General features: G+C 39.0%; 2 protein-coding genes and 1 long non-coding RNA gene across 9 annotated transcripts; 2 read left to right on the top strand and 1 right to left on the bottom strand.

The window, feature by feature from the left end:
* The first annotated feature begins 554 nt into the window (after positions 1–554).
* LOC120104972 lies at positions 555–3,229 on the top strand. The gene is made up of 3 exons (XR_005507369.1): positions 555–943; positions 2,242–2,291; positions 3,051–3,229. It is a non-coding gene; the product is annotated as an uncharacterized LOC120104972 (long non-coding RNA).
* On the bottom strand, positions 3,186–26,151 carry LOC103718731 (protein SCAI homolog). Of its 7 annotated transcripts, none has more exons than XR_005507368.1 (12): positions 25,497–26,151; positions 18,229–18,435; positions 17,772–18,014; positions 15,996–16,062; positions 15,719–15,910; positions 15,490–15,581; positions 10,480–10,653; positions 10,265–10,401; positions 5,135–5,308; positions 4,950–5,056; positions 4,735–4,871; positions 3,186–3,672 (listed from the first exon to the last, which is right to left on the bottom strand). XR_005507368.1 is itself a non-coding variant. In XM_008807677.3 (9 exons), exons 1-9 carry the CDS (start codon positions 26,073–26,075, stop codon positions 8,981–8,983), a joined length of 1,902 nt encoding a protein of 633 aa, XP_008805899.2. In that variant the 5' UTR covers positions 26,076–26,151; the 3' UTR covers positions 8,411–8,980. The 7 variants fall into 7 exon arrangements, 1 of the variants encoding a protein (XP_008805899.2); XR_005507367.1 differs by having other exon boundaries at positions 3,186–3,680; XR_003387836.2 differs by having other exon boundaries at positions 3,354–4,817; positions 5,003–5,056.
* Positions 6,321–7,472, top strand: LOC113463502 (agamous-like MADS-box protein AGL61). The gene has a single exon (XM_026809139.1). It carries the CDS (start codon positions 6,325–6,327, stop codon positions 7,261–7,263), a length of 939 nt encoding a protein of 312 aa, XP_026664940.1. The 5' UTR covers positions 6,321–6,324; the 3' UTR covers positions 7,264–7,472.
* Positions 26,152–27,175: the final 1,024 nt, after the last annotated feature.

The raw sequence follows: 27,175 nt of genomic DNA on the forward strand, positions 1-27,175 counted from the left end.
CCATGTCCACCACAAGGGTGCAGCGCCCTGACAATCTATGAACTAAAGCATCTAGTCTCAGTTGCAGTCTCGTATTGTGAGGCCCAATAGTTCCACATCGGAAAGACTCGTTCCAGAGCCTGTGCAGATGCGTTTTGGGTGGAAAATAAAATCAGGGAGGGATGAAGGACGCTTGTGTGAAGCTTCGGAACTGGACAATATCTGGCAGAGGAGCCTCGTGTTTCCCCCTCATGTGGGCACTAGGTGCCTCACGTGCTCCGCGCAGGCGGGAGCGTGACATTTGGTATCAGAGCTGAGAACGGCTTTTGTCCGATGGTGGGAAGGGTGTGAGGCCCAATAGTCCCACATCGGAAAAACTCGTTCCAGAGCCTGAGTATATGAGGCGGGTGTCTCCTAATCCTGCAGACGCGTTTTGGGTGGAAAACAAAACAGGGGAGGGGTGAAGGACGCTTGCATGAAGCTTCGGAACCGGACAATATCTGGCAGGGGAGCCCCGTGTTTTCCCCTCATGTGGGCACTAGGTGCCTCACGTGCTCCGCGCAGGCGGGGGCGTGACTTTGGTATCAGAGCCGAGGACGGCTCTTGTCCGATGGTGGGAAGGATGTGGGCCCAATAGTCCCACATCGAAAAGACTCGTTCTATAGCCTGACATTAATGTGATAACCGCCCCACTCCCAAGAGAAACGGAGGGGGGGGCCATTACACCATCGTGTAGGCGTTCGTAACGCCTGATGGTGGGCGGTTACAACCGTCCGCCTCCCCCAGTGATCGAGGCTACAAGAAGCCCCGATCGGCTAGGCCATTTCACCACCCGTTCCTCCTCCTCCACTGTTTGTCTCCCTCTCTCACAATCCTCTCCGATTGGCAGGACCCGGTGTTAGACCCACGCCGCCGGAGTAAAGGGCCGTGTTGCTGGAGTAGGAGGCGGACGTTCTTCAAGCAGGTAACGCCCTTACTCATAGATTATTCTTTTTATATCTAGTTTAGAAATTAAATCAAACAAAAAAAAGGGGGAAGGAAGATGGCGGCGAGCGCCGGCTGCGGTGGCCGCAAGCTGCGTCGGTCGCAAGCCGCGGCGGCAAGAGAGGTTGTAAGCCGCGGCGACCGGTGCCGCTGGCCGGCCGGGGAGCGCCGCCGGCTGCAGCTCGGGCCCTCCCCAAGCCAGATCTCCCATCCGCGGGAGAAGAAAGAAGGGAAAAAAAACTTACTAGTGGTTGATCCGCAACTGCGGCCGCCGGCCTCGGCCGCAGGTCGCAGGCCGTGGGTTGCCAGCCACAGGACGCCGACACGGCCGCAGGCCGCCGATGCGCCCCCGAGCATGACCACGAGCACGGCTGCGGGTGTGGCCGTGGGTGCCGCAGGCCGGCCGCCGGGCGCCATCGGCCGCTGCCCGTTCCTCCCAAGCCTCCCGAGCTCGCCCTCCTCCCTCCACGGGAGAAGAAATGAGAAGAAAGGGGGAAGGAGAATTCGGGAGAAGAGAAGAGGAGGAGAAGAAAAAGAAAGAAGAAAGAATGGGAGAAGAAGGTTCGGGAAGGAAGAGGGAAGAAAAGAAAAAGAAGAAAAAGAAAAAGAAAAAAGAGAGAGAGAGAGAGATCCTTAACGGGTCCGACCTAACGGGTCTGATCCGAGTAGGGGTCCGAACCTGTTAGGCCCAAATAAAAGAAAAGAAAAATGAGTTTAGCCAAATTTGACTAAAACCGAGCCCAATCAGATTGGACTAAGTCCGGACGAACCCAAACTATAAATTGGGTTAAATCCGAACCAAATTAAGCCCAACTGAGTTGGGTCCGAACCAAATTAAGCCCAACTGAGTTGGGTCCGAACCCAATTAAGCTGAGTTAGTCTCAGCAGACCCAAATTGAATATGAATCAAGCCCAATTCAAAACCAGTTTAACTAAATTGAGACCAAATTGACTTTGGGCTGACCCTGACTCAAGCCTAAATGAGCCACATTGACCCTGGACCAAAATTAAACCTAATTGGACTTGAAATTTAGCCCAATAACCTAATCAGAAGACCAAATTGACCCGATAGAGCTAGACTCAATCAGGAACCGAGCCCAATTCTTTAATTAAAGACCCAATTGACCTACGTGAACCCAATCTGGTTCTAAATCGAGGCCAAGGGTTCTAAATTAAGTAAATTGGACTTGAGATCCAAGCAAGTAAATTCATGTTATGATAAATTAGAAAATTATGAAATAAATAGAGAATAATGTGACCCCTATGTGATTTATTTAGGTGATCAAAGATTTGTCACCCGGACGTAAGAAATTGGAAAACAAATTGCTGTAAGTAAACTTGGCACTGATCTTAAAGTTTTTAAATTACTGTTTATTCATCATTATGAAAATGTATTGGTTATGATATATTTTCCTCAAAATTAGGATCAAGTATATGATTGCATGTGATACATGAATTTGATTAAAGAGCATCCTTCATGAATATTTGATGATGTATGAGTTATGAAATTATGATTATATTAGACTGCATGAAAAATGATATTTGAAGCATGTTTATACATTTTAAATTATATAATGTCATTTATCATTTTTCAACCTATTTATGATGATTATGATTTATGAAAGAAAAAGAATATGATTTATAAACTCTCAGATAGCTATGACCGCCTTTAGAAATAAAGGCCAGTCGATACCCTGAAGCTAGCATCCAAAGAATAACAGGCCCTTTGCCAACGGATTAAAGTTGGTAACGAATAACAGAATTAGTCGACTAAGATTAACAGGCCCTGTCACGGGATTATAGTGACCATAGCAGCACATCCGTCTGAGAGTATGTTTTATAAAGTATGGATAAATGGCAATATTTCAATATGACTTGCATTATCATGATTATGAACTTTCATAGATGGAACATGCACTGCTTTATGACCTGATTTGTGTATATCATCTATAAAATATTTTATTTTGCTACAACTGATAGCTTTTTAATTACTGTATTAGCATAATTGTATTTGATCCAATAAGATAGTACTTGGTTACTTACTGAGCTGTGTAGCTCATATCTTTGCATCTATTTTTTTTCTACAGATGAATAAGACTACTAGGAGCAGGGAGCTTGGTATTATTCAGGGTTGGGGTAACTGAAAATGTTATGTAATAATTAAATTTTAGAAGCTCTGTACTGTTCCAACTTCATGAATAATGTTATGACATTAGTAAATGAAACTATTTATTTTTATTATGAAATTTTAAGTGGCTTCACATAAGATTGCAATAGCACGACCGTGTCATGATCCGGATTTAGGGCGTGACACGTACATTGTCAGTTTTTTTCTTGGTGGTTTCCTGCTTGAGCTGCGGTCCACCAGCAGAGTTTGATGATCTAGTGTATGGACACAAAATAATCAACAAATGATTGGATCCTATGTACCGTGATTTTATCTGCAGAAGCTTATACACTATGGCAGTAATGATCGGTTCGGCAGTGAGTCCCTGATGGAATCTGAAAAGTGAAAATGATCGACAACCCCAAAGTTTTCTGCAATCTGGAGGATATGGACTTGAGTTTTTGCAGAGCTTGGAGAGACGGACTCAGGTAGGCTAGGAATGCAAGCAGGAAGATGCTGGCTACTCTTCTCTACAGGGCGGAAGAGATGAAGCACCGCCCGGCAGAATATAAACCTCCTCAAAAACATCTTATGGCAGCAACCTACAAGCCTTAGTAAAAAACGCAATGTAAAACATACAGGGAGTAAAAGAGCGAAAGCTAAAAGGAATTAAAATGTTGTTGCCCATATGCAAATATGAACTAACAGATATTCAAAACTCTTTAACAAAATCAAGAAATGTTATCCCCCCACCTCAAGTCCTCTAAATCTTTTGCTACCCAAACAACCAACCTGTTTTTCCAGCAACAAACCCTCCAATGCTGTAACCATGAGCCGTCTTTAGTTGTGTTCTCTGCTTTGCAGTTCTCAGTAACAGCAGTAAAATTCCCATGGTTTCATATACAAAAAAGGTCTAAATATTGCTAAATTTGCCCAACATAAGTATGCATATTAATTTTCTGTTGCAGATAATAATGTGTTGACATAATGTAGTACTGTGAATTAAATGATAAAGAAAATCACATAGAGGTAAAACATGAAGGCTAAATCAATAATAATTAGGTTTCTGGTGTAATGAACACCACACCACTGACAGCCTTGTAATGTTCTGTTCACAAAGCTGGCCTCCTATAGCACAATGTGATCACATTAACTTAATACGGTGCTTCCCAAGATGCAAAAATGGTGAGGGCATATAAGTTAGCTCGAGTGATAGAAAGACAAATGGCTATCGTCATCACTGCTCAAATGAATGAGACAGCAATTCAGATAACCCAATTTCGTCCCAATCGAGCTTGGCAAGGAAGAGAATGTACTTGCCACCTTTGAAAAAGGACGAGTAAAAGTAGGTCAGAGAATGTTCATATTCATCATCAATTATTTTCAAGTAGCACACAGGACATCACATATTCATCACAGGCATCATAAATCCTTTATTCTCCAAAAGTATCTTTCACCAAATAAGAAATATCATTTACATTAGCAAATGTTAAACAGATTCAAATTGTGCTAGTGTAATGCGACATCTATTTTTTACCCCTGCAGTGACAGTCTGCTATTATGAAGGATAAATTTTGACAATCTTGATATTTCATGTTGTGGCCAAGGAAAGACTGCAAAGAATCAAATTGTACATGTATGGATAAAATGAGAAAAACAAGTACCATAGAATCAGTCGCCGTAGAAATGGATCAGGTAAAACCTGGGCCCAGACCTGATTCAGAGAATTGCATGTGCAGAGTATTACCTCCCATGCAACTAAAGCAGAGGAAAGTATGCCCTCTGCATTGCTATAAACATCCTGAAAATGCCTATGAACACATCAGATCAAGCAATTGTTAACCTATCAATGGAAATCTGAAGCTTCAGGTCAACTTACAGCTTCAACATCAGAAGAGAGGCCAATTAACTGGCAAAATGCCTGAGTATTACCTCCCATGCAGCTAAAGCAGAGGAAAGTATGCCCTCTGCATTGCTATAAACATCCTGAAAATGCCTATGAACACATCAGATCAAGCAATTGTTAACCTATCAATGGAAATCTGAAGCTTCAGGTCAACTTACAGCTTCAACATCAGAAGAGAGGCCAACTAACTGGCAAAATGCCTGAAGTGGAGCAGTTAGGAAATATGTAAACTGGCTTCCGTTAAGCGTTAGATCAGTAGCAAACACTGATGATGGTCTCTCAGGCGAAAGAAGCAGGGCAGCTGCTTCTCCCCTTTCCGCACCATGTATAGCCTGGAAATTTTAGAAACGAGCATCAGACAAGGCTATAGCTGAAATTTGAAAAAATGGAATAGCAAATATGGAACATAAATTTTCAAACAAATTAAAAGAGAATTAGGTAAAACTAATATTAAAAAAAGGGCTGCATATGTTAAAGAACTTAACTAAAATTCATAATGTTAATATAAGAATCATGATAGGCGACAACATCATTGCTAAACACAGGCAACAAGAGACCGGTCAAAGATCCAAGTGATAAACTGCAACACTAAATAAGTCCAGCAGTCTTCTTTCAGATGAAGTTACGATAAGTTTCCACTAATTGCAGATCACAATTATGATACTTTGACGTCACTCTATTTGCTGTAATGAACCATAGATGATTGGAGGAAAAGCCAAATGTGATGTCAAAAGAAGAGATGAGTTTAGCCTTGAATGGTATTCAAGACTGCACATCCCATCATAGCAAAAATCACATTAACCACTACCACTATCACTGCTGCCTCCACCTCCAGCACTTGTACCATCACCAACACCACAATCCCAGGCATCCCAAGATAAACATTATAGACCAAATCATCTGTGACGATATCACTAATACAATAAAGAAAAACAATTTTCTTCTTCAATTTCAAATTGAAAAAGAAAAACCTTTTCCCTTCTTTCTGCAAACATAGCCAAAGCCCAAAGGGCTTGTCAAGAAAAAACAAGTGACAGGATAACGCTGTGGTGTACCAAAAGAAAAGATCAAACATGGTGAAATTTGTTCTGTATAATTTTCTCTATAAGATGAAAAAATGATTAAACTGTTAAAACGACTAGCATTCCATAATGGATTGAAAATCAAAAACAAGGAAAAGAGGTACTACATGTGGATTGCAGGGCACATAGTTTTTCCTAACTCTTTTGAATTGTCTAGAGAGATTGATTGCAACTGAATAAGGATGGTTGGTTCTGGAAGCTTAATGGTGATGGAAGGGGAGAGTAAATCAATTAATGATGAAAACTAAATCAATGGCTTACCTTGTATGGTATACATATGGTGTCAATTTAGGAAAGTCCGCAATTTGATGTCAATCAGCATGTTTCTTTCCCCAAATCACCTAGAGTTACCACGCATGGAAAGGTCGAACAAATTAAGGACAACCCGTCGTCTATATAAGCTGCACCAATCTCTCCCTCCCCCTCCGCCTCCCTTCTCTCTTCTCTTCCTTGTTCCCTTCTCTCTTCTCTTCCTTGTTCCCTCCCTCTTACGAAAACGTAAATATAAATATAATATGGTGATGAGGAGGAAGCCGAGCATGGGACGTCAGAAGATCGAGATGAAGAGGATCGAGAGAGAGGAGGCCCGCCAGGTGTGCTTCTCGAAGCGCCGCGCCGGGCTCTTCAAGAAGGCCAACGAGCTCTCCATCCTGTGCGGCGCCGAGATCGGGATCATCGTCTTCTCCCCCGCCGGCAAGCCCTTCTCCTTTGGCCACCCCTCGGTCAGCTCCATCATCGACCGCTTCCTCTCCGACAGCCCCTCCCCTCCAACTCTGCCGTTTGCCGACCGCCGCATCCCGGCGGCGCGGGAGATGATGGTCGTCCGCGAGCTCAACCGCCAGTACACAGAACTCGCGGCCTTGCTGGAGACCGAGAGGAGGAAGAAGGCGGCGCTCGAGGAGGCCGTGAGGGTGAAGCGGACGGGGGAGGCCACCTTGTGGGGCGCGAACATCGAGGAGCTCGGCCTGGGGGAGCTCGAGAGGCTGCATCAGTCCTTGGGGAGGCTGAGGAGGGACGTGGCGAGGCCCGCCGACCAGCTCGTCATCGTGGCCGCGCATGATCGGAGCTCCAGCATCACAGCGGCGAGTAGTTCTGCTCCTCCTCCTCCTTCTGGTGTCACCCTAGGCTTTGGTCGTGGATTGGAGGGGAGCATGGCGCTTCCTCCTCCTGCTACTGCCTTTGGTTATGGCCGTGGGCTCTTTTAGAGGAGCACTCGAGATTTGAGAAGCAACAAAACCATATCAAATTGATTGTATGGTCAATTTTGTGTTTTAGCTAGTGTAAAGACTCGCAATACTTAATATTGATTGTGTGGTCTTGTTGATCCATATCAAATTGTACCACATTGTGGTAAAACACTCCTAGGTAAAGAAGCAACAAGACCATGGTTTCTAACAATTAATATTTTCAACTTCCGACCTAATGCAAAAGGAACACCATTGGTAAGGATCAATTATATCTTATGGATTCACCAATTATGCTGTATAATATGATTAAAAAAGAAAATTCGCTAGAAATAAAAAGAAAGAGAAGGAAATTTATTAGTCGAATTGGAAGTGACATGTTTTTTCAAAAAAAAAAAATCTTTCTTACATTTAAAGATAACTATTCCTTTTTAACAAAATATTTTAATATTTTAATATTTATTTCTTATGTTCGAATTTATATTCATGTTCTTGTTTGTTCTCAATTTTTAATTTATATATTTAATTCTATGTTTTATTTAATTAACTCTGTTTTCCTATTTTATATTTCAAACTTTATATTTTCATTTATTTTATTTTCTAATTATTGTCCTCTAATTTGCAGTTCTCTAATCTATCTCCCTCCTTTATTTACTCAAAAAAGAAAAGCTCAATCAAATCCTATTACTATTATTAGATCATTATTTTTCCAGGCTTACTAAATACGCATGTGCATGTATACTAGTTTTTGATAATAAGGATACAAGGGTTCATATTGAAGGGAATTCCTCCCCTCTTCAACAAATTTCCATATTTCAAATCCTGACCCACATATCTATAATTGTCTCATCAAAAACAAAATTATGTTTTAAATTTGTTCTCCTCTATTATTCTCTCATGTCCCATTTGCTGGTTGCCTCTTATGTAATACAGTAATAGATGGAACCGAGCAACAACTAGCAGAATGCATGCCAAAAGCTAAGATTTTTTCACATAAGCTTGTTATGCTCAACCCATGAAAACAGCAACAAAATAGATCAGACAAAATATATTATTTAGATTTCTTAACCCCATAATCTATCAGTGCATAGCCCACATAAGACTAAACACAGATCTTTACATACATATTCCTCTTGTTTAAATTTCATCCCATCACAAGTAACACAAATTGAATCACAAAAATCACCATTAGCTTGTAGTCTGCTCTCACTGTTAGGAGGGTTTCCTAGAGCCTATAAGAGATAATATGCAATGGAAGTTATGCATTCTAAGTTACAGCCAATAACAACAAAGCATGACTTAGATGCATGATCAGCAATCAAAGCATGTTCCAGTATACGGACATTCTTCCATAGCCACATGAATTCACCGGTAAAATTGGAAATCCACCTCTAAATGGACATAGGCCTGCTTACAAGCATATGAAAACAATTTGGCCCTATTCACTGTTTCTCTGCTACCAATAATGGACTCGTACATGCCACCGCAAATTGACAGCAATGATAAATTTATCCATGTCCACCACAAGGGTGCAGCGCTCTGACAATCTATGAACTAAGCCATCTAGTCTGAGTTGCAGTCACATACATTGTCAGTTTTTTTCTTGGTGGTTTCCCGCTTGAGCCGCGGTCCACCAACAGAGCTGATGATCTGGTGTATGGACACAAAATAATCAACAAATGATTGGATTCTATGTACCATGATTTTATCTACAGAAGCTTATACACTATGGCAGTAATTATCTGTTCGGCACCGAGTCCCTGATGGAATCTGAAAAGTGAAAATGATCGATAACCCCAAAGTTCTCTGCAAGCTGGAGGATATGGACTTGAGTTTTTGCAGAGCTTGGAGAGACGGACTCAGGTAGACTAGGTATGCAAGCAGGAAGATGCTGGCTACTCTTCTCTATAGGGCGGAAGAGATGAAGCACGGCCCAGCAGAATATAAACCTGGTCAAAAACATCATATGGAAGCAACCTACAAGCCTTAGTAAAAAACGCAATGTAAAACATACAGGGAATAAAAGAGCAAAAGCTAAAAGGAATTAAAATGTTGTTGCCAATATGCAAATATGAACAGACTCTTTAACAAAATCAAGAAATGTTATCCCCCCACCTCAAGTCCTTTAAATCTTTTGCTACACAAACAACCAACCTGTTTTTCCGGCAACAAACCCTCCAATGCAGTAACCATGAGCTGTCTTTACTTGTGTTCTCTGCTTTGCAGTTCTCAGTAACAGCAGTAAAATTCCCATGGTTTCATATACAGGAAAGGTCTAAATATTGCTTAATTTTCCCAACATAAGTATGCGTATTAATTTTCTGTTGCAGATAATAATGTGTTGACATAATGTAGTACCGTGAATTAAATGATAAGGAAAATCACAAAGAGGTAAAATATACAGGCTAAATCAATCATAATGAGGTTTCTGGTGTATGAACACCATACCACTGACAGCCTTGTAATGTTCCGTTCACAAAGCTGGCCTCCTATAGCACAATGTGATCACATTAACTTAAATACTTTCCCAAGATGCAAAAATGGTGAGGGCATATAAGGTAGCTCGACTGATACAAAGACAAATGGCTATTGTCATCACTGCTCAAATGAATGAGACAGCAATTCAGACAACCCAATTTCGTCCCAATCGAGCTTGGCAAGGAAGAGAATGTACTTGCCACCTTTGAAAAAGGACGAGTAAAAGTACGTCAGAAAATGTTCATATCCATCATCAATTATTTTCAAGTAGAACACAGGACATCATATATTCATCACAGGCATCATAAATCCTTTATTCTCCAAAAGTATCTTTCACCAAATAAGAAATATCATTTACAATAGCAAATGTTAAACAGATCCAAATTGTGCTAGTGTAATGCAACATCTATTTTTTACCCCTGCAGTGACAGTCTGCTATTATCAAGGATAAATTTTGACATTCTTGATATTTCATATTGTGACCAAGGAAAGACTGCAAAGAATCAAATTGTACATGTATGGATAAAATGAGAAAAGCAAGTACCTTAGAATCAGTCGCCGTAGAAATGGATCAGGTAAAACCTGGGCCCAGACCTGATTCAGAGAATTGCATGTGCAGAGTATTACCTCCCATTCAGCTAAAGCAGAGGAAAGTATGCCCTCTGCATTTCTATAAACATCCTGAAAATGCCTATGAACACATCAGATCAAGCACTTGTTAACCTGTCAATGGAAATCTGAAGCTTCAGGTCAACTTACAGCTTCAACATCAGAAGAGAGGCCAACTAACTGGCAAAATGCCTGAAGTGGAGCAGTTAGGAAATATGTAAACTGGCTTCCGTTGAGCGTTAGATCAGTAGCAAACACTGATGATGGTCTCTCAGGTGAAAGAAGCAGGGCAGCTGCTTCTCCCCTTTCCGCACCATGTATAGCCTGGAAATTTTAGAAATGAGCATTAGACAAGGTTATAGCTGAAATTTGAAAAAAATGGAATAGCAAATATGGAACATGAATTTTGAAACAAATTAAAAGAGAATCAGGTAAAATTAATGTTTAAAAAAAGAGCTGCATATGTTAAAGAACTTAACTAAAATTCATAATGTTGATATAAGAATCATGGTAGGCGACAACATCATTGCTAAGCATAGGCAACAAGAGACTGGTCAAAGATCCAAGTGATAAACTGCAACACTAAATAAGTCCAGCAGTCTTCTTTCAGATGAAGTTGCGATAAGTTTCTACTAATTGCAGATCACAATTATGATACTTTGACATCACTCTATTTGCTGTGATGAACCATAGATGATTGGAGGAAAGGCCAAATGTGATGTCCAAAGAAGAGATGAGTTTAGCCTTGAATGGTATTCAAGACTGCACATCCCATCATAGCAAAAATCACATTAACCACTACCACTATCACTGCTGCCTCCACCTCCAGCACTTGTACCATCACCAACACCACAATCCCAGGCATCCCAAGATAAACATTATAGACCAAATCATCTGTGACAATATCACTAATACAATAAAGAAAAACAATTTTCTTCTTCAATTTCAAATTGAAAAAAAAAAATCCTTTTCCCTTCTTTCTGCAAACATAGCCAAAGCCCAAAGGGCTTGTCAAGAAAAAACAAGTGACAGGATAACGCTGTGGTGTACCAAAAGAAAAGATCAAACATGGTGAAATTTGTTCTGTATAATTTTCTCAGTAAGATGAAAAAAATGATTAAACTGTTAAAGTGACTAGCATTCAGAATGGATTGAAAGTCAAAAGAAGGAAAACACGTACTACATGTGGATTGCAGGGCACATAGTTTTTCCTTACTATTTTGACTTGTCTAGAGAGATTCATTGCAACTGAATAAGGATGGTTGGTTCTGGAAGCTTAATGGTGATGGAACGGGTGAGGAAGGGGAGGTGAGAGATCAGGGATGAACATAATATTTTCCTTTTAACTAAAAAAAAATTGATGGTTGATTTGGTTGGGTCAGGTAAACCAATATATGACCCATTCTATTCCAGATCAGGTCGAATAGGACCATGTTAAGAAACATATTATCCAGACCTCATCTTGCTTCCAAAACTTGCTATTTTTCAATTCAAACCCAAGACCCAAACAGGTCTGAAAATTGAGTTGAACCAAGTTAAAAGATATCATATTTAGGATGGGCCATAGGTTGATCTGGCCCATTCACAGGCTCTTTCCCAAACCAAGATATATAATCCCATAACTATATATATTTTAAATTCATCAATTAACTGTAAATTTTATTTCCATTTCTTTCACGGCATATTAGTTGTTGCATTTGATATTTTTATTTTTTTGCTATATACAAATTTGGAATGCTTTGACGAGCAATCTATGATGCTCATAATTGTGGCACCATGTACAAATAATATATAAATCCTGCATATATGTTCAAAAAATATTTCTTGAGGGCCACTGATGACACGGTGATGGAAGGTCATTCCACATCAGCTATTGAGCATTGGATGCCACAAGCTTGTTTCTCTAGCAATTTCTGCATCAGTTTTATTTTCTTATGCATGGAACATATGCTTTGCATGGTTTCCAAGTTTGTGAAATTTTGGTGGTTGATCATATCTTTTTTATTTTTGTAATATTCCTATTGACTATTTGTATCAATTCATCATCAGGGTCATAAAGATGAAATAACTGAACATTTAATCTATATGCTTCCTGTCTTGGAGATCCACCTTTGATAATATTAATAGAATTATAGATGGCGAGTTCCCAATTCTTTTAAAACTTTCAAAAGTTTATACATGCATTTGATGACTCTAAAAGGTGAGAGACAAGGAAGAGAACCAAGGGCCATTTTAATTCTTGAAGATTACAAGTTTTACCATAGTAAAATGTGGACCAGCCAATGAAGAGGACATAGAGAGCTATTATAATTCTTCAACATTACTCAAGTTTTGTTCCATAATAAAAATGTGGGTCAGTCAAGGAAGAGGCTAAGTATAGTTGTAATCAACACCAATGGAAGGACAATTATGTGTCACTCTGTTACAATTTAGGCAGCTTGAATCTTGGCTTTCCTTGCCTGCTCTCGATCAATTGCATTTTACCAAGAATCTAGATGTCTGAATTTCAGCTTTCCTCGAAAGTGTTGGCACTTCACGTGTTGGTTTTCCAAATAAAGAGAACACCACACAGATAAAAGGAAGGAGAAATCGATCGTGATAGCAGAAAAGGTGCACTTTATAGCTGTGGTTGGATTCTGTTCAACAGCCCAAGGACTTGGAGCACATCTAATGCCTAAGATGGAGAAATCCAATGACTTGAAAAAACTGCCCCAGATCTCTATACAGCAAAGAAGCATGTAATTTATCATGGATCCACTAAGTGCAGCACGTATGCTGATATGCATGCCAACATAAGAAATATCCAAGAAATTTTATTGGCAGATGCCATTATGGAAGCTCACTGCTTGCACCATTTTCACTGCTGCTAGAATGCGCAACACCTCATAGTGATTCTGGTCAAATATGCAGCATCCAGGCCTAATTAACCCAGTCCTTGTAGTTAACAGTGTAAACGAGCTAAACATGAGCAAGCCATGACTAGCTCAAGCTTGGTTCATTTTATAATCGATCTGACCTCAAGCCAGCTCATTTAATTTCAAGGCAGACTTTGAGCTGTTAGAGCTGTTCACCTGTAGCATGTTTAAGAGATCTAATGAGAGGTTGGGGTCTTTAAGGACTTTCATATATATAGTTTGGGCTAATTTTTTCTGATTATATTTTGATCTAATAGTTTCTATAAATTATGTTAATTTATAATAAATACAAAATAATTCTTTATATAGACAACAATAATTCAAATAATTAATACATATAAAGTATTTATATGTCCTTATTTCAAGATAAATGGAGCTTATCTTGAGTGAGCTAAGTCTGGCTGTAGCTTCGGTTCTTGCCAACAGAGCACGCTTAACTTGAGCCAAATTTCGAGCTGAGCACATTCTGGCTTGAAAATAGCTTACTCATCTGACAGCCTACTTATATTGCATATGACACTAGTCCAATCAATGAAACAAGGTCCCTTTATTTGTATTTTAGGTTGATATTGTACATTCTTTCGCCTGTGACTGCTTTTTGACATTCACTATGCTTGCTTATAGTGCTCCATGCAGAGCATATTCTCCAAGAATAAAGAAAATATATCATTTCCAGCAAAAGAAAAGAAAATAAATCATTAACATACATCAAGAACTAACAGTCAATTGGTTCTACACCAAAATTCAGGGGCCTTCATGTTCAACCAAAGTTCAAAATATCTATTAAAGTTTGAGACCCTCAGTTTACTGTCAAAGGTCGAAATCCTTAATTTTCAATCAAAACTTCGAAATCCTCGATGATCTACAACAATTCAATATCCCCAATTTTCAATCAAAATTCCACATATTCAATCTTCTACAAAAATATTTCTCTCATATGGCAAGTGGGTCAGTTGTGCCACCCTTCACGCTCACGGAAACCAAGCAATGAAAACTTCTGTTTCTGGTCAAGAAGTTAAACAAGATGTTGAATCGCAGCAATGGTGGAAATGTAAACGAAGCAAAAATGACCCACTTGTCACAAATTCTTGAAAGTTAGAAAATTATCTTATGAGGACTATAACTTCTTTAGAGAATCTCCCAAGAAGTATATCTTCTAAGGACCGATGTTTCTTAAGAATTATAATAATCCCAGTACGAAGAAAATAATGTACCCCAAACACTGGGAGTTGGAGAACAAATAAACCAAATAATCTACAACATCTGTACAGTTAGCTTATTGTTGCAAATTGCAAGATCTTGAAAGTTGTAAACATCAATAAAATCTTGGTCATCATTGTTGATGTGTTAACTGAGAAAAAGCAAAAAAGAGACTGGTTAATCTATCTGTTTTCCTGTCGTTCAGTGTGCCTCCCAGATCTATCACAGAATCCAGGTCTTATATCAGAGGCTATATATCTTGGAACTTTGGTTATCTTAAAATAGTAATCGATACGCTTCATCTCGCAGAGGTTAACATGAATATGCCTCCATGCATTCAGCTCAATTCTCCTGCCTGGGCAGTTCGCCTTATATCGTGGTGGTGCAGCAAGCTAGCTATTCCCAGCTCTTCCATTGAATTTGAGACATTACTAACAATTTCGTGTTTTAGACTGACGTATACATCTCACAATAGTGTTCACTAGTGTCATGGTAATGCCATCAAGGTCGTATTAATTTGTTTATGATGTTAATTTATTATACTGTTGTTTAGCACATATCATTAAGCAACAAATTAACATATTTCCAAGAACTAGCATTTTAGCATCTATCTCGCAACATAATATCAAAAGAAAGCATAATAAGGATCAGTATGAGCCCTTAATATTTATAAATAATTTTAACATATTTCCAAGTGTCTATGGAACTCATTTTTTTATACCTTCTTGTATTTTAGTTGCAAAAATAGGATTCAAGGCTTGTTTCAAGTCTCAACTAAATAAGGTGCAACCTTACTAATACATGATCACTTTCACCATCAATGTAAGTTTGTAATGTAAAAAGGATTTAATCTTTAAGGGGCAATATTACCCAAGAACCAATACTCCAAAATCACCCTCAACATTCCTCTAAATTTTAGTTTTGAGAAGCATTTGACATGGATTGCTATATTCATAACATGTTCATCAAGCAAACCTTATTTTTCACTTGTGATTGAACAAAATCAATTGACCAGTAAGTGCACAATAAGTTTTGACAAACCTGCCTTGAATGCGTGGCTGTTATCACTGTCAATGATGAGGAAAAGTGGTCTCCGTGTGAATGGAAGCAAATCTTCAGGATAAAGGTTGTTGAAACCTGATATAAAGAAATGCAATTAGGAACACCCATAGAATGCTGCAAATATGCTTGTTCTCTGGCTTTTGTTATATTTCAGCAAGGATGAGTTTGTAACAGATGTCAACTTATATAATGCAGATATAATAGGAGAATACCTCCACTTCCTCGAGGACCTAGGCACAGATAACTTTCCAAACAGGAATTTGAATCTGGCTTATCGCCAACTGGAGGATCAGGCAGTGAGCTATCCTGTTTATGAGAAGTCTGTGACACACGATTCGGTCTCGAGAAGTTCAACAAACTTCCAGAGATGTCTTTTTGCAAAACAGTATTATGGTGAGTCCTTCCTGAAAAGATAACATTAAAGTCATAAAAAGGGATGGTCTAACAGATGAACAGATAATAAAAGCAGTAACTGCAGCAAAGTGCAACCTGAAGCCGATACATATATTAGCAAAATGTTATCTGAAGATAACTCTTCACAAATTGTTGCAATTACCTGCAGATACATCATACACCTTATCAGACTCCAGAAACATTACTATATGTAATAATTTAAAATAAAGAACACCTAAACTAAAAACCAGTTGTGCACACACAGATGCGCACATGTATAAAACAATATATACATGGATGCTTGCACACATATGTATAGTTGCAATGGATAAAACACAAAACGATACATAATCTCTGTTAGAGAATCAAACAAATAGCTGCCACTGATCCATGGTTACTAAAAGCCTTGTTGCCAGACTACCAAGCAATCCACTTCTCTCCCTCCATTATCCACATCGGAGCCCCTGTACCATGGTTCCAAAGACCGCTGAAATGGGATGATACGGCACAAAACCAACACCATATGGGTGTCAGGATGCTCAAACAAACATACCAGTATGTACCGGCCATACCAGTCCATATTGGTGCTTCCTGATGGTACCATACTGACCTACCAGTTGGTACCAATAAAAAAGGGTGTCCTGGTGCAATGACTATGGTGTTTGAGATAGATATACATAGCCTTACCCCCGTGCGCAGAAAGGTTATTTCAATATTTCAAACTGATACCCAGGTCACAATAGAGTAGCCTTATTGTTGCACCAAGGCCCTCCCTCTATTAGTCCATATACCGTACTATTCTAATGGAAAAATACAGAGTTTAGTACTGGTATTTAAAACCTTGCAAACGTGCCAAATTACCGATGAAGCAGTATTAGTTAGCTGAGACAGCAATAAGGTTTTATGAGGTTCAAAATTGAAATGTGTTATATTGTTATACCATGGACAGATATAAGTCTACTCAAGGAAAGCATGCTGAGGCTGGAAGATGCACTATGGTCTAGTGAGATATCTCACCCAGAGCGAACATCTACCTGGACCATCAAGTCGATGCAAGCTAACTGCAGTCTTGACATTTAACTTCACTGTGTCACAGCCTGCTCACTCTCCTGGTCAGGTAGACCACCATTACTAGCTTTCATTTATGTTACTGCCTCAAATGAGATCATGAAAGAACTCTTTTTCCTCTAAAAGATGCATAAACTGGGATGTTTTTTCTTCCCTATTTTCCCTAATTTATACATCTTTAGCCATTTTATTTATGTCTTTTTGGTTCTGTCATGCATTCTGAAGAAAGAAATATACTCCTGTACAAAGGCATCAGTACAACAAGTCAATCCTAATCTGCCTGTACTCATCCACCATAAGATGTACATAAAAACACCAACATGTCAAATAAATCAGCAATTAGAGTGATGTGTCTTGGTAAGTCAGAGCCAAGTTATAAACTCTAAAATGGGACCCAATCAGCCATGGAATAACACAATGCCAGACCTGATTAGAGTGATGTGTCTTAGTAAGTCAAAGACAAGTGATAAATCCTAAAATGGGACCCAATCAGCCATGGAATAACACAATGTCCGACCTGATTATTCTTCTCTTTGATAAATTATTTTCATTTTCTTTAAATACCTATCTGTACAGCTAGAACCTGTGTCAATCTTACCTATTTCATCATAAGCTCTGCATCTGATTAATTTTGCAGGTTTCCTTTGGTTTCATATAATGTTATCTTTATCGTGTTCCAGTCAGCATTCAGATCAGCAAAGCTTTAGATTCAGAACCAATATGAATCTAATATGGGCCTAACTTGTTATATTAAGTCCAACAAATTAGAAAAAGGGGAAGAAATACTGGAGGTTTAATGCTCACCGCAATCAAATGAGAGACAGAAGGATGGTAAATTATAGCCTTCCTTGGATTTGGAGGCAGACTTGGATCAGTCATATCTGCAGATAGGTTAATATCAATCAGTCCAGAAGCTCCACTCAGATCACTAAAGGCACCATTATCGGTTGGCTCTTTTGGAGGAGTCTGGTAGAAGGATCCACTGGGTTCCCATTCCAAACATTGAAGCATTCTGAACGTGTCCAGAGTAAGCTCTGTAAACTTGACCTGAAAGTATGGATAACATGAAGAAGACTAAGGACAAAGTGATCTTGCTATGGCCTAAAATAATCCACAAATGTTTTATGGGCCATCAAGTGGCAAATGGTACTTGTGAACCTCAAAAATCTAAAATGTCAATCAGTTCTAAGTGGACATTCCTAAAAAGGCAAGTTATCTATGAAAACAAAGAAAAAGAAAAAGAGCATGTAAAATAACGAACCTCATTATGATGATAGCTTGTGAGCAAAGCATCCTGTAGCCTCAAAACCCTATTTGCATGGAATCGTGCAATATATGGAACAGAAGATAGATGAGAATCAAACAGTATGCTGTATCTCAAAGGCCTGGTGTTTGTAAAAGCTGTATTGGCTTTCAAAAACCTGAAAATTTCTTGCAGCACTAGTTTCCATTCTTTGAAATTAGTCTCCTGGGCATCCAAAAAAAAAAAAAAACTCAGATTGAAAGGAGCATATATCAATATTGCAGGGATCAGAAAAAGTGCAAAGCAGATTGATAAGTATAATTAAGATAAAAGCATGAAAAGCACTCGTGCAAAAAAAAAAAAAAAAAAGACAAGAAAAGAAGAAGAAGATTTGATTGGTCAGTGTTCAAATAAAATATACTGAGATTTCTCTATGAGGCTATGTAAGGGATAATATGGATAGTTTATGCATATATATGACACGAAGATGCATGAGGGATCAAGAGATAAACAAGCAGTTTGAGAGCAGTGACTGTGGATAACTTCTGCAAATATGATCAGCTCGTGCAAATATAAAGGACAAAGAAGGTAGCAAATACATACAAGATACCCATTAAAAGAGTTCTTATGCATAAATAGAAGCACCAAAACTTGCACATGGCATAGTGCAACTTACAGAACTTGCCAGAATCATGAATATTGTAACAAAGTAGAGCATTCAAAGGTACAATTCCGTATCTTTACACTCGTAACAATGAAAGACTTACTATCAAAAAGATTCGTGACGAATCGTGGTGAACCTATCATCTCCAATGCCGGGAAAAATAGAAAGATTTTATAATTTAGGGGGCCTTGAGCAGTGAATCTTTGAAACAATGTTCCTTTCATGCTCTCTGATGGCAGAAACAAAATATTTGCTTCAAGGTTTGTTGTACCGGTTGATACCATACCATACAGGTATCAAACCGGTATGCAGTCTCATCTTTTACTAACACTCGGTACATCTTCCCATCTCATACCGTATCTCGTACCAACATTGTAATAGAATGGCACCAGTATAAGGTCTGATACCGAAATGGCGAACTTTGACCTATTTTAGTGAACTATATATGCAAAACTGCAAGTTATTTGGTCAAATCATGATTAGAAGTTTTGGAATAACAAGATTAGAATGTAATTGTTAGTTTGATTTACAATTCATGAAGGATATCAACATGAGTGAACCAAATAAACAAGAATCAGTCCCAGACAGACAGCATTAAATTTGTCAAATAAGTTAAAATCCAAAATGTTGCCATGCATAAGGTCTATCTGGGGCCATCTTCATGAAGGTTTTTATGTCAGTTGTTTGCCTTCCACCAAGTGAAATGTAATCGATAGGTTATTATTTCATAACCATCTGTCACTTGATGAAAAAGAGAATGAGGTGCACCTAATCATATGCAATTGAGATAAATATGTGGACAGAGATCAATTAGATCTTTCAAAGGGCCTCTATTGGAATTGAACAGAGATGGGGATTCCATCAACTGAATCATTCCTTTGAATGAGTGGAACCACTTAGCTTTTTGATGTAATTGGACATGTTGGATAAGAAGTCAACTTCTCCCATATTTTGCCTTTTTTAAGTTCAAGAAAGCTTGTCCGCTAGCTTGTTAATAGAAATTAGAAAAAGAAATACATTAATAAAATTACCATGTGGGGTAGGACTCCAACATGGAGAACAATAGTCATATTTGAAGGGGTCCTCTATGAAATTGGACTAAAAGACTTGATAATGGAAAAGGATTCATGTAGTCGTGGGAACTCACCCAAGGCTGCGCTATTATCATTCAGTTTATTATTGACATAAGACACCAGAATATAGATCAAATCAACCACTTAGGGATAAGTTAGACAACGTCCCAGGATTTTCATTGACGAGGCTCCATCTTTTGTAGCTTCTAAGGCTTCTCAATAGAACCTAAGACAATCCTTTGCTACCAGAAAAGAAATATATATGCGTGTGTGTGTACACATACTTGTACATATGCTTGGTATTCCATGTGTTCTAAATATGTTGTAACCCTTAAATTAAGCTTTCCGACAAGGAGAAAATCTTCCCTGCTCATAATATACATAAACATGATTAAATCCTTGCCCTATTTAAATCCATATAAAAGGAATTTGTGATCATCATGCTCTCAGTCATTTGAATTAAACAGTTGTCGACTCATGCAAAATAAACATCTTGTTTACTCTCTTACCAGTCATATTTCACTTCAATAGCTTTGTTCCTTAAAGCGTAGACTCTCTTTACCTTTATGTGCATCAGGGGTCCTAACAGCCTTCGCCAGAATTTTTCTTCAAGAGGTGAAAATGCAATCAAGAAGCAAATAAGCAAACCACAGAAAGAGAAAAGTATGTGATTCAATCAAAATGCTTATATTGACAGGAAGCAATAGCTTTGTCAATTTTAATATGAATAAGTGGTGGAAAGGCTGCATAAACATGAGTTTAGGTCAGAAATGGCGAAGAGGAGAGGTGGACTATTCTCCACAAATCCTTCTGTATGTTTCTACTTCCAACTAAGCTTCTAGTGAAGAGAGCAGCCACCCAAGAGACATACTGACACTAAACCCAAAGAAGATATATTCAAGACATAAGGAACAGCTCAGATATGAGAGGTTACCCGTAAAAGTTATCCATACACAAAACAAGACCAGTTTCTCCCTTCTTCTCTCTATTCACCATCATCACAAAAGGTGCACAACCAGTTTCCAAGAGCAAATAAGGGGAAGAGGGAAGGAGGTAGGAGGGAGAGAAAGAGAAAGGAAAAGAGAGATATTAACTCCATCCAATCTAATACGGATAAAGAGACCTAGTAGGACATTTTTTTGTTAAAAACTCCAGGATAAAAAATTAAATCGCTCTTTCATGGAGAACTTGTCTATTGGTCTACTTGAGTGTCCAGTCCATGACAATATAGTAGTGACCAAGTCCGCATATCACAAATGCTAATAAAAACCAAAAAGTTAAAACTGAGTTTGAGGACATAACATATGATCACACCTCGATATCTAAAATTAGACAGATCTAAGATTCAAGTAGCTAAAATTTATGGAGGAATGCATTAGAGATATTATGTATTTGCCCCTATGAGGGAATCCTCACATAAAAATTTTGATAGCAATAGTCACAAACAAGTATCCTTGTCAGGAAATTCAAGATAAGCTATAGTCAAAGATAGAAGAGCAACATGAACCTTATAATTGCATGATTCAATATATCAAACGATGACTCGGTTCAATATATAATTTCATTTTTCTGCAAACTATGACCAAGAATGGTATTATGAGATTCTGCAGATAATTGTCCCAAATACTCGAACCACATGATCATCATGCTACATATGCTTCAGCTCCACTTATCCAAACATACAATCCCATGAACCCGCATGTGCCTTCAAACTCTCCGAAGGGGAATCCAGGGTCCCGATAGTAGTTCTCCATCACCAAAGCCATACGATAAGCAATGTGGTTTGCTTCACAATAGACACAGGTGGCATAGAAGTAATCAATTTCTTTGCAGATCAACTTAATATCAAAAATAGATGGGTGATGAGATGAAAAGTCCTCATTAGTCAATGATATAACTAGGGTCAAGCCTCTAGTCCAAACTCTTGTGACTTGCAGCTGCTCAGTAAGGAATATAAGAATGGTCCAAGCTGTAGTAAGCTCTAGAGTTGGAACTGACCAGGAAGAAAGAGGCATAGGACAAGCAGCTAGGACCCTACCAAGACAAAGCTGGCACCCACGCCCCTTCCCATACAGTGGCATCAAAGTTCAGCTTCAGACAGTCTCAACTGTGGAGGTGTCCAAGAACATAGGTGTCCTTGGTGGATATTGACACCATGGATATTGCAGATAACAAGAGAAGAGGTGAAGGGAGTTTGATTACATTTAGAGACTCTTTGATGATGTGGTTCAAGTGAAATTTAGGTTTAGTTTACTTAATTTCGTTGTTGAGTTTCATTTCCAGTTAAGATGCTATTTTTATTGAGTCTTAGGAGTCTGTTATTTAAGTCTTCAGGGAGTAGGTTAAGTATTTCTTCTCTTTTCTCTCTTTGCAACTGTTATATTAAGCTTCAAAACTGATTTTCTAGTGGGTTGTTTAGTCCTTTTATGAGTAATCATCTAAAGGTCCTGCTTTAGGTTTAAGTTGGACAAGAAAAGTTGTACACTCATTAGAATTGTGATTTGGAAAGATTAAGATGATCTTCTATATGGTCCTACATAATTATGTATTTACTTTTTTGGAAAGTCTTTAGTTACTGTTTTCAGTGAAGTGAATAGATTTGACATAATGGAGTTTTTGGTTCATTGAGAGTCCTTTTTGAGTCAAATTAAGAGTCCTAGGTCTATTACAGATAAATTGATAGTCCCTATTTAATTAGGAAACTTTGTTTTTAGGTTCATTGAGTAACTGTATATGAGACATGGTTTAGGTTGCCACAACTAGTAACCATGACCTATATTTTAATGGAGATGGAAAAGGCATGTATGCAATATCACACTTCCTCTGTTTTGCATTGGTTCCCTGATTTACACAAAGAATGGTGCAATACGAGGCACGAGGGAGTGTTTTTTTTTTTTTTGGCAGGATGGGGGCCGGGTTCGAAATTAGATACCTGCCCCTCCCATCATCGCCCATTTATGGATTGCACTTATCAGATGTGGCAATCAAAATCCTTTCCCTATACATACAGGTCCATCAGGAACAGTGAGTTATGTATGATTTAAGGATTTTATTAACTGAAGTATCTCAATATGGAGAATTTTTACCCTCTACTAGCCTCTTTTCTCCCTACTCTTCTTGCCCTCTATTCCCTTCTTAATTTCTATATTTTCCTTTATTTTTATTCTCTTTCTCATTTTGTTGATGGTGAAAAAAAGCATTAAATATATCAAATCTGAGATTTATTTTAACTCATCTCAAGGTTATTGACAACTCTAACACTAAATAGCCGCATCAATCGAGGAGCACCTTTAAAGTGTTATACTAACAATATGCATGCAGTTTGACAAATTGACCACTGATCAAGTGCAAGCCAACAACAGGCATAGACTTAGGCAATGTCATACTTCATTATGGAATCTTTGAAGGTAATTTGGATGACAAGATTCTAACTTTGGATTTCGAGCAATGTTTCTAAATACAATACAGGTAGCTTCCTAGGTGGATGATTAGAGAAAGTCACCTTAATGTTTTCCCTTATGTCTAAGCATGGACTATGGACAATGAAAATAACTTATAAATTTAAAAGTACTGAAAGTTGCCAAGGTGTCAATTCCCATTACTTGCCACATCTTAGTTAATATGTCACGTTTCATCTTTTGGATCATAACTATTTCTTAAATTACTCCTGATATTTATTTTGATTTTAATTTTTTTTTTCTTTTGAGCTGCTTTGACCTCTCACATGTGCGAGGCAGTCCCCTAGCGCCCATTTTCTGCACACAACATTAATAATAATTGCCAGAGTGCAAATAACCATACAAGACAAAATACCACAAGATGAGCGAGGACAAGTATCTTGGTCCGCATATGCCATTTAAAGATAGAAGGCTATCACATTAAGGATTGACAAGGAGAAGCTTGCGAGATTCATCATCAAATGCATCAACCCCCCCCCCCCCTAAAAGAAAAAAAAAACTTGTCAAAAAAAAAAAAAACCAACGTATACGGTAGGGACGGCAATGGGTCTGATTGGCCAAAATCCACACCCACCCCATAGTTAAAAATCTTGCACCCATACCTGCCCTATACCCATCTCGGGTCGGCTCGAGTCGAGTAAAGTAGATGTGGCAGGTTGTGGCAGGTCGAGTCGGGTTAGGTTGGATAATTATAGCTATAAGCTATAATTAATGAAATTACAACTGCTATATAAATGGAAGAAGCTTATAGCTTATTCTCTTATAACCCAATTTTTGATTCAGATAGAGAGAATCCTAGTATATATCAATAACTACAATATATTCTAAAAAAATAGTTCATACATAGATCAAGTTAATTGAGGGCTTGGAAACAAAACAAACAAAAATAATCAATTGCTGTGATTTTCAGAGAATATATATGTTTTTTAAGTTTCAACAATAATAAATTTTTAAGTAAAAGGGGGAGGGAAGACCGAGGTGAATGGTCTGTGATAGCTATCATTTATCGAGTGAACCAGAGGGGGGAGTTGGATTGAGGTTATGTTATATTGGATTGGATTCGGAGCAAGGCATACCATTACACCATACCAAACCAGAACCTGCCTTGAGTATTATATCTACCCATACCCATCTCCGAGTTTAAACAGGTCGGGTAAAATCCGCCACATTCGGGTCGGTTCAGGTACCTGATAGGTTGGCTAAAATTGCCATCCCTAATATATGGTTAGGATGACATATCAAAACGAGCAAGCGTAGGAGTGGTTGCTCATCGGAAGTCTGAATCCTCTAATAGGAAGAATGGTCAATGGTCATCCACCTCCATGGCTCCACCTACCCATAAGTTTACTGCATAAGTGCCGATAGAACGCGCCATGCATGTAAAGACCCTCCATCTGCATGGGTAGAGAACCTCTGAGACGAAGAGCTAAACAATCTTTCCAGATATAACAAACACAGAGCATAAATCTGTAGAGGAAAAGCAACATTCTGTCATGTTAATGGGCAGTAAGTGGGGTTGTCATGTTTATTTCAGGCATGACCGTAGCAGATATCTTTGATGAGTTAAGCTGACTCTGAAGTCTGAAGCATGCTTGAACAATCACCAATCATAAAGCCAAAATTTTTAAAAAAAATCTAGTAAATTTGGGTGCTCAACACCCAGAAGATATCCATATTTTTCTGCAGAAGACAGGAATTTAAAAATAAAAATAAAAGATAAAATAAAATAAAATAATGCCTACGAGTGGTTAGGTAACCAATTCAATCCTCCAAACAGAATGCCATCACTATCCAACAAGTCTAACATCCTACTAGTTTCTTACCACTAAAGAAGGAAAATAAAACATCGGTAAGATATTTTTTTCCATACGTTACCATACTCTAAGCTTCTTTATCTGTAACCGTAAGTATCAATCTAGTAATGCGGGCACCTAACCCAAGAAAACAAAAAATGTTTAAAAAATGAAAAAGAGGACGTTTTCCCTAGGAAATTAAGCATACAAACAATTAAAAGAAACTAAACCCAGTGTAGAGTACCAAGTTAAAGAAAATGGAAGGCTAATTAAAATAAAGGAGCCAATTTGGGCATACCGGGTGAGCGGCCTTCGACTCCTCCACCAGAGCCCTAAACCTTTCGGCGAGGTGCTTCACCGCATCCGTCCGGTTCAGCAGCATGGCCACGATCAAGAACCTCGCGTGGAACCTGAGCTCCTTGTACCTCAGTCCCAGATCGGTCCTCGCCGACGACGACGAGGCCAACGACCCCTTCCCGGCCTCGAAGTACCCGCGGTTCAGAATCGCCTCGTAGAAAACGTACGCCTCGAGGAGGTACCGGACCTCGCTGGTCCGAAGGTATTGGGTGTAGTACAGCTGACCGATCCGGGAGGCGATCTCGCCGATCTCCCACCGGCGGAGGCCGGCGCCGACGAGCTCGCCGCGACGCTCCTGCTGGAACCTCCAGAGGCTAGTGTAGGCCCTGAATACCTTGCGGTAGTAGTGGAGGAGGTGCGGCCCGCGGCCGTACGGCGGGAGGTCGCGGACGCGGGCGAACTTCCGGTCGGCGCTCTCCACCAGTGTCCGGAAGGTGCGGAAGGCGGCAGCGGCGGCGGCGGCGTCGGAGCCGTAGGTGGCGGATGGGGGGGCGTCGCCGCCCTCGGAGTCAGCGTCCATGGTGACGGAAAGTGTGGGATGGGAAGCGGGCGCTCTCTCGGCACGCGCGAGGAAGGAGGGAGGGTGGAGTGGTCCTCCAGCGTTTCAAGGAGGGGAGCGTTCTGGTGTCCCGCGGAGACTCTTTTATTTTGGTTTCGTTTTTTAAAAAAGCCCTCATCACCTACGATATTTGTACATAGATCCTTCTGGCCTTGGCCGCCTTGCCATTTAATTCATGTACCAAGTTACTAACTCCCATGAACAATAGTTGTTTTGATGGATGTTGGATGGTAAATTTTGGACTCATGGGACCCACTTGCCAATTTCGATAGTACGAACTCAGGCTTTTTTTTTTCTCTCTGCCTGGATTAGGTTTCATAAGTTTCATTTTATGGTACACTAAGCTCATTTAATAGTCCTTTTGTGTACGGGTTTATCGATTCCAACGAGCCTTACGAATTTGTGCGAAGACTATTTATTGTTAAGGAACGTTAAATGGTGTGCATAACGTCCGACTTCTTAACTCTAGTAATACGGCAACAGTATATTCTATCTTCCCCCAAAAAGTGATGCATCTCTCAGTTACTTTCTTGTGAGGGGAGAATCCAAGAAGAGGTGGTGTTAGAATCGAGTTAATCGAAAAATTATTCTTAAACTTTAAATAAAATATAATATTTAATATTTTGTTTCTGTGTAGTTTAATTATAAGGATTGATATTTTTTTATTAATTTTGATGTTTTTATAGTGATTATATTGTTAGGCTACATATTGTTTTATGTATTATTGTAATTATAAACATAATTAATAAAGACTACGACTTCTTTTTTTACTTTGACTATGGGATGGAATACGAATAGTCAACAATTTTTTTAATTCCCAAGGATCAATTTTGTTTGAATTTTTTTTAATTATGAAAACGTATATTATGCGAGTCAATCCTTTACCCTAATTTTTTTTTTTTTTTTAAGCATCATTGACCTTGGTATGGATTGGTTCATGTACATCCATCAAGTATGCAGAATCCCGCCGTGGCAGAACTAGACAAGTTATAATGGCAAATAATTTGGCATTATGATAACGGGATGATAAATTAGACAGTAGAAAAGAGAGGAGAGAAGGG

This window comes from Phoenix dactylifera, unplaced genomic scaffold (assembly GCF_009389715.1).
Source record: "Phoenix dactylifera cultivar Barhee BC4 unplaced genomic scaffold, palm_55x_up_171113_PBpolish2nd_filt_p 000153F, whole genome shotgun sequence".
Classification (NCBI taxonomy): Eukaryota; Viridiplantae; Streptophyta; class Magnoliopsida; order Arecales; family Arecaceae; genus Phoenix; species Phoenix dactylifera.